General features: G+C 36.3%; 2 protein-coding genes across 2 annotated transcripts; both read right to left on the minus strand.

Annotated features, from left to right (window-relative positions):
• On the minus strand, positions 2,879–3,775 carry LOC109838594. The gene is made up of 3 exons (XM_020407027.1): positions 3,692–3,775; positions 3,334–3,484; positions 2,879–3,210 (listed from the first exon to the last, which is right to left on the minus strand). The coding sequence occupies exons 1-3, from the start codon at positions 3,773–3,775 to the stop codon at positions 2,879–2,881; spliced, it is 567 nt and encodes a 188-aa protein (XP_020262616.1).
• On the minus strand, positions 3,907–6,299 carry LOC109838595 (protein FAR1-RELATED SEQUENCE 5-like). The gene is made up of 4 exons (XM_020407028.1): positions 6,281–6,299; positions 4,623–5,502; positions 4,419–4,533; positions 3,907–4,209 (listed from the first exon to the last, which is right to left on the minus strand). The coding sequence occupies exons 1-4, from the start codon at positions 6,297–6,299 to the stop codon at positions 3,907–3,909; spliced, it is 1,317 nt and encodes a 438-aa protein (XP_020262617.1).

Below are 14,216 nucleotides of genomic sequence, written 5' to 3' on the forward strand. Positions count from 1 at the left end.
AGAGCTGCAGAGTTGGAATCTGCAAAAGATAGATATGATGCTGAGTGTGAGACAATGAGAAAGTTGTTCTCCAATGACAATGAGCTATTTCAAATTCAACAGAGAGTTTCAAATGTTCTTGTGCAGGGGTGTGGACATCGTGTAAGTACCTGTGATAATGAAACAGCTGTGGGAAACATTGTTGATGATACCCCTAATGTGAACACCAAGGTGAGTAGAGATATGCATGGTTCCCCTGCTGTTGATCCAATATCAGCTGAGTTACCACAAACACAAGTCTCCCCAAAGTTTATTCAAGAGGTTGATAATATTATAGAGACTGTTAGCATGAAAAAGGTTGACAGACCAGTGAGGCAAAAGCTCAGCGAATGTGGTACCCCACAGACTAAAGAACCTAGTTTTTCTCTTGGGCTGACACAGGATACTCAGACTGAGACAGTGGAAATGGTTGATGTTGTTCAGATTGCTAAAGCTTGTGAATCTGAAATCATTGATGACTCTGTACGAAGAACTGATAAACATTGCTCTATATCCACATATGAAGTTTAATGAGATTGATATGGTAAAGATTCGAAGACCATGTTTTTGTTCTTTAACCCAATTTTAACTATATCTGTAAAATCTCTGATTAAATTTCACAACCATTAGGTCTTCTTTCCCATAAATGCGTTTGAGCATTTCTACATTGTGTGCTATGACCTAAAGAATCCAAGTATGGAGCTGATTGACAATAGCAAAAACTACCCAGACTACAAGGAAAAATACCAAGGTCGTCCTGAGGGTTTGGTATGTTTTTCCACCTTACATATGTGCTTTAAGCATTTACTGGCAGAATACAGTAATAAGTGAATCTGGATTCACTATAGTGAATATGGATTCACTAGAGTCAGAGAATTCCAGATTCGCTAACTCTAGTGAATCTCGATCACTAGAGTTAGTGAATCTGGATTCACATCTTACTATGAATCTCGATTCACTAGAGCTAGTGAATCTGTGTTCACATTACGGAATCACGATCCACTAGCTATAGCTAATTCTAGTGGATCCAGATTCACTAGTGTGAATCAAGATTCATTAGAGTGAGTCCAGGTGAACTAACTCTATTAAATCCTGGCGAGCTAGATCCAATGAATCGTGATTCACTGTCATTAATACTGTTTCCATATAAACAACCAAAATAATTTGTATATTACATTAAACATTACTGTATGATAATTTGGATTTGTTATGTGACACTGATTACTTTTGATTAAACAGCACCAGAATTTTGTGAGATATTTGGCAGACAAAAAACATAACAAGGCGAGTGAAATAAATACATTAACGCCTGACAGACTTGAAATGGAGTGGAGAACGGCCAAAAGCAAATTTGATTGTGGTATTTTTATCATGAGACATATGGAGACCTACATGGGCGGTGGTACAGCAAATTGGAACTCTGGTTTTCATAGAGAGGATGTAAGTGTTTAAACTAATAATGTGTTGATAGTTTACAGTTAGTCTTTTTGAATTAATAAAATTTAGAATATAGCTACTGAATCTTGAACTGAACTTTTGTTTATATCGACAGGAGCGATTAAAAAACCAGCTACATATAGACTGAGGTCTATATACTATTGCCAAATTCTTACTGAACCAACAAATGAATTGGCCAAAGAAGTCATCAGCAAAGCCCAACAGCACCATGCTGAAACTGCCAATGTTAAAAAAGAGACGAGAAAGACCACAAGATCTCAAAGAAAATGATATTCTGTAATCAACATAATTTCCAATGTTGAATTTTACAGTTATTGAGTACATTGTCACTTAATGTTATAGAATACACCAGTTTGTGTTGAACTACTTTTCTATGTAAATATACTTTATAAGAATAGCTTTGTCATAATTTTATTTCTAGATTTTTGAATAGTTTGGATATATGAAAATACTGTGAAGGTAGTGAATGCAATTGGAAGAATTTCGATTTAAGCAGAGATTGTGAGTTATAATTCAAGGTTTTATGTAACATATAATAAATTAATCATACTTATTGTGGATTGTATGTATTTAATCTGGAATCACTGTTTTAATATTATCTTAAGTTATTACTAATTTATTTGATTGAATCTAGATTCACAATAGTGAATCTAGATTCAACGCAGTGAATCCAGATTCACTACAGTGAAAGATTCAGTAAGTTAATCATACTTATTGTGGATTGAGTGTATTTAATCTATATTCACCGGTTCAATATTATCTTAAGTTTTTAGTAATTTATTTGATTGAAAATAGATTCACTATAGTGAATCCATATTCAGTTCAGTGAATCCAGATTCACTACAATGAATCTATATTCATTATAGTTAGTCCAGAATCACTTAAACCGAAACAATCAAGTAATTTGATTGTTTGATTGATTATAAAGAATCCCTATAGTGATATCGAAATTCAATATCAGATAATCTAGATTCAATGCGATCAATCTAGATTCAATATAGTTAGTCCAGAATCACTTAAAGCGAATCAATCAAATAATTTGATTGTTTGATTGATTATAATGAATCCCTATAGTGATATCGAGATTCAATATCAGTGAATCTAGATTCACTACAATGAATCTAGATCCAATATAGTTAGTCCAGAATCACTTAAAGCGAATCAATTTTAAACTGATGACTGCATACAACTACTTTATCATTCCTTTTGAAATAATACAACTAATAATAATGAAATTCACATGCTATATGGGTAGATCTCAATTCAATATACTAACATGACACAACGTAACCATGTAATTAATAATCTAGTAAATATATGTAGTTAAGAATTACACAATTCAGCAATTTTAATAAGAAATGTATTACTAAACATGATTTTGAAACAAAATATGATAACTAAATTAAACATCACTCTGCTGTAATGTTTTCTTTAATGGGCATGTCCGTGCGTCATGGAAATCGATTTTTTTGCACATATTACACAGCCTTGGCTTCTTCTTCTTTCGTTGACTAATTGATTTCTCATAATCACCAACAATTCTCCGTCCACACCCCTTGTTTCTACCTTCAATGGGAGGTTTAACAATCACTTCAGCTGGTATTTTTGAGCCAACAAAAAACTCCATTACATCATTTTTGTTCTGTGTGTCAGATTTCCAATTAGATTCACGCAAACTGTGCTTCAACTCATTCAACTTCCCTTCCAGGTAGTCAAGTCTCTCACCATCTAAACCTGCCAAACTCACACAGGATTGGAAATCATATCATATGTCATTCAACTTGTGATTTGTAACTTTAATTGTATTGCACTGTTCTGATATTTCCTTAAACTGCAATGAATACCTCATCTCAGCACCTTTTGTCCATCGGTTCACAACAAGATGTCTTGGTATTTTTGTTACATCAGCTTGGTTCAGTGCAAAAAAACCATGTCTACATACTATACCCATTTTCTCAAACAACCTACACGTACATTGCACGTCATTGTTCAAATAAGCATGTTTCACCTAAAATTCAAAAAACAATGTATATTAGCACCGAATAAAAAAAGAAAATGACAAGCGCATGAAATGGTCACTGAATCTCGATTCAGTGGTGTGAATCGAGATTCACTGCATTAAATCTGGATTTAATTTTTATTGTTTCAATCTCCATTATTAAGTTTTACCTCAAATATTTTTCCATGTCTCTTTTTTATCCTTTATGGAAAAAACCTTCACACCATCTTCTTTTGATATACTGTTGATACTCATATCATAACAGGATGCCATTATCTCTTTCTGTACCTCATAAAACATTGTTCGAGTGTACAACTCTGCTGCATCCCTCTCCAATAACAATGGTGTACGTCCATTCTTGGCATCAACTTTGTTCCTTCATAGTTTAATCTTGCGTTTGTATGCCTTTGCTTCTCCATAGCACTCTCGTATCAGAGATAAAATTCTGTCAATGTGTCAGATCTACGGTTGAATTTGTCAAAGAAACATTTCTCACTCTCTAATATTGATGTAGTATGCAATAAACCAGCCATTGGATCATCAGCATAATAGGCTGGAATCCATGACTCCCGAATGTTATACAGTTCACACAACCATTCATTACTTTCAAGCTTAAATTCATTCATAACATCTTTCCAACCTACTTCAAATGTTGCTGGATCTATATCTATACTCCAAATCAGTGTATTGATCTTCCTCTTGAAATCATCCATCTTCGAAATGCATTTTGCCAACTACAATATAAATATATAACGAAAGATTCAGTATTTATCTAATAAGGCCCCATGTTGACTTTTGCAAGTTATATGTTTTGTAAGTTAATGAAATCATTGCACAAACAGTGATGTGCTTCTCTAAAGACGGTTGGTATAGCTTGCTTCATGGCAGGGCACTGATCTGTAACAATACACTTTGGCTCGCGAATCATGCATTTCATGAATACCTCAAAAATCCAGACATAGTTATCAATGTCCTCTTTAGCTATCAATCCTGCTGCAAATACAACACACTTCTTATAATTGTCGAGACCAGTAAATGGAACAAACTTCATGTTGTACCTATTGTATCACATACAAAAAATATAATATTCACTATGATATATAATTCCAATATTAAAAATCGTAAGAGATTAACTATAAAATCTTACTTGTTTGTGGAATATGTAGAGTCAAATGATATCACATCTCCGAATACATCGTAATTTCTTCGTCCAATAACATCTGCCCAAAAGATGCGAGTTAATCGACCCTCTTCATCGACTGCATAATCATAGAAAAATCCATCACACATCTCCTTCTTATCCGTGAACTTCTCGATGATCATTTGAGCATCTCGATCACCAATATAAAGCTTCACATCCCTACTCCAATTTTTAAACTCGGTACAGGTAGCACCAACATTAGAATAACTTCCACACAACTCCTTAGCAAAGTTATATGTTTTGTTAGGCCCCATGTTGGCTTTTGCTCCATCAAATACAAGTTTCTTATGTGCGAGACCGAGAACTCTATTTGACTTCAAAAATTGTTTCCCACTACCGGAGACCAAAAAATGAGAATGCTCTTCAACAAATGAGAGAACATTATATCCTTTCAAACCATCAAACTTAAACACGACTTTAGCTTTGCAACCACATCTACTAGATACAGTTCTCCTTCTCTTTTTCGAAATGCTACTAAAATCCTCAAAATCAACATCCATCTTTAATTCATTGCTGCCAGCTCTACTGCAAACAATGTGTTTAAGAAGAACTGTATCATCCTCATGTTTCTTCTCTGTATGCCGTCTGATCTCAAACCCACTTTTACGTCCATACTCTCGGTAAAACTCTATACCATCCTCTAGTGATCGGAAGCTTTGGTTTATATAAGGTTTAAATTCAGCTTCAACCCGAGGTTTCCAATACATACCACCACCTGGTGATTGAAAAGGAATCGAGCTAACTTCGTCCATTCCATCTTCCCTAAAATCACTGGCTGATGCATTTATAACATGTGGTTCCTTTATTTGTTCATTGCTGCCTACAACTGAAAATAAAGCAACATAAATCATATGGCTACGTTTTGATATACTGAATCTGGATTCAATACAATGAATCTGGTTTCACTGGAGTGAATCTCGATTCACTGCATTGAATCCAGATTCACTACAGTAAACATGTGAATTCAGTTGAACATGTTCTAGTTGTTAGAGAATGCAGTGATTTTCATAATGTATTCACATGTTTACTGTAGTGAATCTGGATTCAATGCATTGAATCCAGATTCACTACAGTAAACATGTGAATACATTATGAAAATCACTGCATTCTCTAACAACTAGAACATGTTCAACTGAATTCAAGCTCTCCGATTAAATTTACATAAAATGTTTACGAATGTAAACTCCTAGATAATAAGTCATATGACTAAGATTTGATATACTGAATCTGGATCCATTACAATGAATCTAGATTCACTGGGGTGAATCTAGATTCACTGGGGTGAATCTAGATTCACTGCATTGAATTCATATTATTGCTAAATTAATCTGGAGTGAATATCGATTCACTGCATTGAATCTAGATTCACTACAATAAACAAGTGAATAAATTATGAAAATCACTACAGTCTCTAACAATGAATCTCGATTCAATGCAGTGAATCTAGATTAACAACTAGAACGTGTTAAATTGAATTCAAGCTCTCCATTTAAATCTCCATAAAATGTTTAAGAATGTAAGCTCCTAGATAATAAGTCATATGACTAAGTATTGAAATACTAAATATGGATCGATTACAATGAAAACAACTAGAACCTGCTTACCTGAATTCAAGCTCTCCATTTAAATCTCCATAAAATGTTTAAGAATGGCGAGATGATGGACGATGAACGAGAGAGCTCAAATACGATGAAGGACAGCTGCTGGTTGTGGAGTGACTAGAAGACGATTTCTCGATTGAGAGAGAGCTGAAGGACGATGAACGGGAGTTGTTGGTTGAGGAGTGAGAGGGCTGCTGTTCGTGACTGTTGGGTTGCCTGAGCCATGAGATTGCATAGGGAAATGGACCACTACACTTGCATGAAGAACTCAACAGACAAGCATTAATTACCTCTCTTTGGGGGCTATTAATTTTACCTGATTACCCTTATGCAGCTTTAATCTCAGCCATCGGATGAATCTAGATCCAATGGAGAGGATTGGTTTTTAGTTTGTAGGATAGTGAGGTTTTTATTTGAACCTCTCTCTCTCTCTCTCTCTCTCTCTATATATATATATATATATATATATATATATATATATATTTATATAGTATATTATATAGAAGAGAGAGGAGAGAGAGAGAGAGAGATATTAATGGGTATCCTTGTCATAGGAGGGGATTTTCCTCATTGACGCCTCTAAAATCACATGATTGTGAGCGACATTATGGATGATCCGTTCGCGTTGAACTTGATCTACATATTCTAAAACCCACAACACACCAAGTTTGGAGTGATCCGTCGTCGTTTGACCCTCCATCGAGCCATGTGAAAAGTTCTATTCATGCAAAACAGTTAAAATTGATACGAGTGGATGAAGGGTCAAACGACGACGGGGTTCACCCCAAACTTGGTGTGTTGGGGTTTTAGAATATGTGATGCAAGTTCAACGGAGGCGGATCATTCCACAATATCGCTCAATCATCGTGATTTTAAAGGCGTCAGGATGAATCTCCTCCGTATGACAGGGGAATACCCGATTAATCGTCTATATAATAATATATATAATATATATATATATATTATATATATATATATATATATTATATATATATATATATATTATATTATATTATATATATATATATATGATGAGGGTGCCTGATGAGGGTAGGACCAGGGATTAAAAAAATTTCTCTCTCTATTTAGGTGGCAGTTATAAATAGTCTTTTTTCATATAAGAATTTGGATCAAGAAGTCTAAGCACATTACCTGAAGTCAACGGGGTCATATCACTTGAAGGATGTAATTTTGGAGCCTAGACACAATTTTTCTTTATTTCTAATGTAACGAGCTTTTGGACGGCTTTGTTTGTGTCCTCCTACGGTAAAGGTTGCAGGTGAGAGCTTTCGGTTGCTCTGAAATTTTAAATTTGTTGTCGTCTTTGTACTGTGAATTATTTATTAGTCAAAATTTATGTTATCTGCAGTAAATGGAGATCTTTCCTAGAAATTGGAGAAACATGTTACGAAATGGCGTACGTTGCTGATGATTTTCCTCTCGTTATTTAAAAAGTTTTCATCGCTACCCTTTGAAATGGGACTTCAAAGCTAAGTATTCGAAGTTTCTGAACAACACGTTTAAGCTACATGACGACTGTAATCTACTCTTCAAATAGCAGGAAAAGAAAGAGCCCTTTGGTTGGGGTTTGTGAGGATCAAGTGTTAGCTTTTTTGCGACTCACGCCACTCTCACGAGTGAAGGAGAGGGACATGAATAATCTCCCTCTAAACGAGACAACTAACTAGGACGGTTCAGTTTTTTTCTCGGACAAATTTTCAAAATCAACCATTTTCGAAATTTAAATAGCAAAATCGACATCTTCGAAATTTATTCAGCAAAACCGACCCTTTTCTTCTGAAAAGGGTCGGTTTTGCTGCGGAAAATTTTTTACGACATACACGGGACTGCTAGTCCTGTGTATTTCGTGGCAGTTTCGAATAACACGGGACTAGCAGTCCCGTGCGATCGGGGGGCCCGTGAGTTTCTTCCTCTTGACCGAACTTTTTTTCACCCAAACCCTTTCACCCCACCTCTTTCACCTGCTCCTCAAACCCATCGACGCCGACCACTGCCGCCGCCGACCAAGCGCCCTCCGACCACCGCCGCTGCCGACCAAGTTCGCTCCGACCGCCGCCGGCGACCAAGGTAAATTTTGTTTTTTTTAAATTTTGATTAGCCATGAAATTTCGGATTTGAGAATGTATTTAGGTTGAGATTTGGGAATTATGGTTGAGATTTGGGAATGAATTTAATTGAGATTTGGGATTAAGGTTGAAATTTGGGAATGTATTTAGTTGAGATTAGGGAATTAGGGTTTAGACATGAATAATGTGATTTGAGATTAGGGTTTAACCATAATTAGGGTTTAGACATGAATAATGTGATTTGGGATTAGGGAATTTAGCCATTATTTGCTTTGTAGTTGAGATTAGGATTTTAAATTTGACTTTAAATTAATATTAATATTTCCAGTTATAATAGATTATTTACATATGATAGACTGTTGATTTTCAGCTTCGATGACAAACTCTATACCCATTATTTGCTTCTTCAATGGGAGCCTCGGCGTCGGATTGAATAGTATGCCGATGTATGAGGGAGGTTCTAGGAAAATGTTTATGCTATCCAAGTCATTAAATTTTGATGGAATGATGAATGAAATACACAGAGTTACAAAAATTAATAAAGCATGGTATGCAATTAAAGTGTTCTTCAATTGTCCGATAAATGAGAGTAGAACTATTGCTGTGGCGATTACCGACGATGAGGAATTGAATGACATAAAACAATTAGTGGAGAAGCAAGTGTCAGTTGAGTTGTTCATTGAGAAGTATCCGATTCAAGAATTTGCCCAAGTTTCACGACCACAAGGAGAGTTTTCTCGGATGATGGACTTAGACAATGAGTCGAGTGGTTTTATGACATCTCCAAGTCAAGAGCCGTGGTGTCAACTACAACATTTAAGTGGGCATTCTCTTGGTGGGACGTCAAGTACTATATTTAACGACGCATCGGGCTATGTTACGGGTGATCTACCGGCAGGATCAATTGTAGAAGAAGAAATAAATGATGACTCAGAAGATACTGAAGAAGAAGACGTGCAAATTGATAGCATGCAAGTGGCAGTTGGAATCGATGATGATTCTCGTTGGATGGATCAATTTGATGTTAACAATGATTATGTGGAAGATGAAGATACGTTGCCCGACGAGTTTTATAATGAAGATTGGATAAATACTTCGCAAGCTGAATTTGTTAATGTTGGTCCAAACTTTCAACGGCTTGAAGACTTCATCACTTTTAAAAAAGGGGACCTATTCGAGAGCAAGGAAGCATTGATCTTTGCGGTGCGAGAATGATCTATAAAAAATCGGGTCAAATTCAAGCCTGTAAAAACTAATGCAACCAACTACTATGTAAAATGTTATTTCAACGAGAAGAATGAAGTAGAGCATGCAAATGAGCAAGATGAGAGAAACAGGAAATGTCCTTGGTTGCTAAATGCCGCTGTGAGGAAATCAACAAATGGGCAATTTGTAATATCTAGATATTGCGGGTTTCATACATGTTGCAATCCGTCGGTGGACGTCGATCATTATTCTGCATTTTCCTCTTATATATGTAAGCTAATTATGCCTAAAGTTAGAGCTGAACTTGATCTAAATGCAAGTTAGATATTTCGAAGGGTATGATATGCGGGGCATTAAGATATCTAAATATAAGGCATATGATGCAAGGAGGAAAGCGTTGTTGAAAATATTTAGAGATTGAGAAAAATCTTAAGAATTACTTCCACAGTATCTTGAAAAGCGAAATAATCCGAATACTGAATATGAAATATTGTCTGAAGAGATTGCACCGGGGATGGAGAGGTTCACTCGAGTATTTTGGGCAAAATATTGTCTGAAGAGATTGCACCGGGGATGGAGAGGTTCACTCGAGTATTTTGGGCATTTGGTCCGGCTATTAAGGGCTTCACTTTTTGTCGTCCGTTATTGAGCATTGACGATACACATCTATATGGCAAGTACAAAGGCGTGCTTCTTGTGGCGACCGGTGTAGATGCAAATGACGGTTTATTTCCTCTAGCATTTGCAGTTGTGGAGGTAGAGGATACTTCTAGTTAGAAGTGGTTCTTTGAACTTATATACAAGTGGATTCCTAGTGTTCGTGCGCCCATATTAATTACTTTTATCTCAGATAGGATGAAATGAATTATAAGGGCATTACATGAGGGTTTTGGTGCACCACATCACCATCGATATTGTTTGAGGCATATAAGAGATAATTTCAAGAAAAAACACGGTGAGATTAATTTGCAAAATCTTTTGTGGCAAGCTGGGTGTGCAACCGATATATTAGTGTATGAACATTGTAGAGAGAAGATCAAGTCTTTGTCATTAGATGCACATAATTGGATTGAACATAACTTGAAGCCTCAATTCGAGCATCGATGGGCATTATGTAAGGATGAGGGTGTGCGATTTTGCATAATGACAACTAATTGCTCCGAGAGCTTTAATGACGTTCTTAAAGGAGCACGAGCTATGCCAATACAATCATTGGTTGCAAGAACGTTCTATAGGCTAAACTCATACTTCAACAAAAGGCGTGAGGATGGTGTAGACTGGACAACGCGTTACACACCAAAGAATGAGTCTATTTTGCATAGAAGAATTGAGGCGGCAAGATTATGTCAAATTACTGTATTCAATGACAATGAATGACAGGTACAGGATTATGATGGTATCTACACCGTTAAATTGTTTGATGTTGATTGCACTTGCACATGTAACATACCACAACCTTAAAAAATACCTTGTGCACATATTCTTGCGGCCTCCTCCAATCAGCCGGGTGGTGCGAGAATTCCATATAATCGGTATTGTTCACCATGATATTCAACAATTCATTACCGAAAGACATACGGTGAGAGTTTTCATCCACCCGATGATAGTCGGTATTGGCCCGAATATACTGGACCACGACTAATTCCACCATTGGCCCGAATATACTGGACCACGACTAATTCCACCTCAATACAAGAGACAAGCAGGTCGACCACGATCTGTACGAATTAGGGAGAGACAAGCAGGTCGACCACGATCTGTACGAATTAGGGGAACCATGGATCAAGGACGAGAAGGAATTGATAAGCATAAAAAATATAGTCTTTGCAAACAACCAGGACATACTCGACCTCGTTGTCCAGCTAGACTCAATAGATAGCAATTAATTGGTGATAATTAACATATTCAAATTATGATTTATTTTAATGTAGACAATATAATTAGTCGTGGATCGGTTATTGATATGTTATAATTGTATGTGTAGGTATATACACCATGAAGCCTGGACCGATTAATGATGAGGTCCTATATGACCAGTCTCGACACCGTTCACATGTTATATCCTTTACAGAGGTAACTAAATTTCTTATAATTTCAATATTGCATTCTTATAATATTGTATTCTTATATATTCATTTTTTTTACAGAGAGGCCCGGATATTGTTATGGTTGATCATAGCCTCAGCCATAGCCGTTGGCATCTAGAGGATGAGCGCATAACCGGATCATGAACTCATCGAAGGTCGGGATAGAGGAGGTCGAAGACAAAAGAGGAGGAGGAGAGTTCTTGGATGTATGTAAGCTAATCGGTATTGTTATATAAATTACAATCCTATTTTGATATGTACATTACAAACGTATTTCGGGACAATATATGGTTTTTGGATTTGTAGCTGAGATTGTGGTGTGACTTATTAGATTTGTAAGTGGGTTTGTGGCGTGATTTGTTGGATTTGGATTCGTAAGTTTATGGTGTATTTTATGATTTTTAGATTTGATATGTGTTTATACAGGGAATTAACATATGAGTTTGTACAGGGAATTGATATATGTGTTTATGCAATGGTGTAATTTATGATTGTTGCATTTGAAATATGAGTTTGTACAGGGAATTATCCCGTAGCAGAAATGCATGCATAGTTGTGAATGTGCAGGAAATGCACGGGACTGCTAGTCCCGTGCATTTCATTGCGCTCAGGAAGTGCACGGGACTAGCAGTCCCGTGCTCTTATTTTTTTGCAGAGAGAGTATGCAAAATGCACGGGACTAGCAGTCCCGTGAACTTCATTTTTGTAGAGATGTTAGTCTCTGCAAAAAACACGGGACTGCTAGTCCCGTGTTATTCGAAACTGCCACGAAATACACGGGACTAGCAGTCTCGTGTATGTTGTAAAAATTTTTCCATAGCAAAACCGACCCTTTTCGAAAAGGTCGATTTTGCTGAAGAAAAGGGTCGGTTTTTCAGAAGAAAACGGTCGGTTTTTTCAGAAGAAAAGGGTCGGTTTTGCTGAATAAATTTCGAAAAAGATCGATTTTTCAGAAGAAAAGGGTCGGTTTTGCTGAATAAATTTCGAAAATGTCGATTTTGCTATTTAAATTTCGAAAATGGTTGATTTTGAAAATTTGTCCTTTTTTTCTCACATAACCAGAATGTACGGCAGGACGCTTGATTAAAATCACCATCTTGTTTCCTGTGATAATACAACAACATTATAATCTTCAACCCCACAGCAACAGCATATTTTTGATCGACGACTCCAACAAAAAGGTATTTAAAAAAAAAAAGGATGTCCTCACTTCTCTTTTCAGCCGAGACTTAAAACAGTTATCTTCTGCGTTTAACTTCACAGGAGATGCAAGATCCAAAACTATAGAATGCAGCATGCACATGCCTTCTTCTTGGGTAGCTCATCAATCTTTTTCTCTGCAGCAAGAAAACAGTAACAGTTATGTATAATACATAGACCTGTTATCTACATACAAAAGTCACAATGTACTACAACCTTGACACCATTTAAGAATTAGACTCATAAAGTAGTTAACAAAATACACCATATATTTCATTTCAGGAATATATCAGATGTCTCGTATTATTGAAAGTATTCATTGCCTAACTAAAAATGAACTTAAAGCTGCCCAAACGATCATTGTCAATCTTGGGCAGCATTATAAAGCAAGCGTTAGCAGCAGTTAAGAGAAATAACCAAGAAACAGACGTTGAAACTTTGTTGGTCTATTTTAGTGCAATCATCCATGAGCAATGTATTACTTTAAAGAGGTTCACCAACGTTGTTTGGTTGGTCACGTTAGATATGATAATGGTGAAGCTCAGATACATAGATGGAGCAGTTTCAACTCATGGTACAGGGGAAACAAAGTGCACTCAACTAATCAAATGAACTGACAAGGGGAGATGATAATGAAACTCAATTTGGGTGGGTCCCCGAAGAATCGGAGACCTAACAATGAAACAAATAAAACTGCCACCTGAAGAAGGGAGAGCTCATATTTGGTTCCTATGCTTTTACTTAGGAGCGAAATTGAATATAATTCCTTACAGTCATCTTTCAGCTTCTCACTCGTGGTCTAGGAGAATTTGAGTGTTGCTCCTCGGTTATGCAAGCTTAATCCGCATGACAATTAACGAATAAGTTTTACCACATATGCAAACTCACCTACAGTTTATGTCATGCTCCTCTCCTATCTATATGTTTCTTTGCAGGAATTTTAGACCATGTCAGAGTGTTCACTGTCATTAACTGTCAAACCTTCTATTCAAAGGTGACCAAATTTTGGAGAGAAAAGATGACAACGGTGACGGTGATGATAGACAATGATAAGCGGATAAAACTAGACTCAGCCTTTAATCCCACACATTATCCCATTGTTATGAAAACGTAACAAACTGATAGCTTTCTCCCTTGAATCTGAGTAGAAATTGCAATAGAGGACACTTTGAGTCACCAAACTCCTTGTTGAGGTACAATTCAATTAGTCCGGCAAAGAGACATTTCCATAGGCCTACTCTAACATTAGGGTACCAAAGCCATACTCAGAAATCTATTTTCAAACAAAAACCTAAGTCTGCATCAGAATCAGATTTATTGATTTCTATTAGCCTTTAGAAACAAAACCAAGCAAAAGAA

This window comes from Asparagus officinalis, chromosome 4 (assembly GCF_001876935.1).
Source record: "Asparagus officinalis chromosome 4, Aspof.V1, whole genome shotgun sequence".
Taxonomy (NCBI): domain Eukaryota; kingdom Viridiplantae; phylum Streptophyta; class Magnoliopsida; order Asparagales; family Asparagaceae; genus Asparagus; species Asparagus officinalis.

What these genes read in the sequence shown, in the direction of transcription:
- LOC109838595 (XM_020407028.1), bottom strand. An exon ending in TCTACATATTCCACAAACAA is followed by an intron (nt 4,534 to 4,622) that starts GTAAGATTTTAT and finishes GTGATACAATAG; the next exon opens with GTACAACATGAAGTTTGTTC. An exon ending in ACTATGTCTGGATTTTTGAG is followed by an intron (nt 4,210 to 4,418) that starts GTATTCATGAAA and finishes TTTATATTGTAG; the next exon opens with TTGGCAAAATGCATTTCGAA.
- LOC109838594 (XM_020407027.1), bottom strand. Translation starts at nt 3,775, where the DNA reads ATGTTTTATGAGGTACAGAAAGAGATAATGGCATCCTGTTATGATATG. An exon ending in CAAAAGAAGATGGTGTGAAG is followed by an intron (nt 3,485 to 3,691) that starts GTTTTTTCCATA and finishes TTTGAATTTTAG; the next exon opens with GTGAAACATGCTTATTTGAA. An exon ending in TGTGAACCGATGGACAAAAG is followed by an intron (nt 3,211 to 3,333) that starts GTGCTGAGATGA and finishes TGAGTTTGGCAG; the next exon opens with GTTTAGATGGTGAGAGACTT.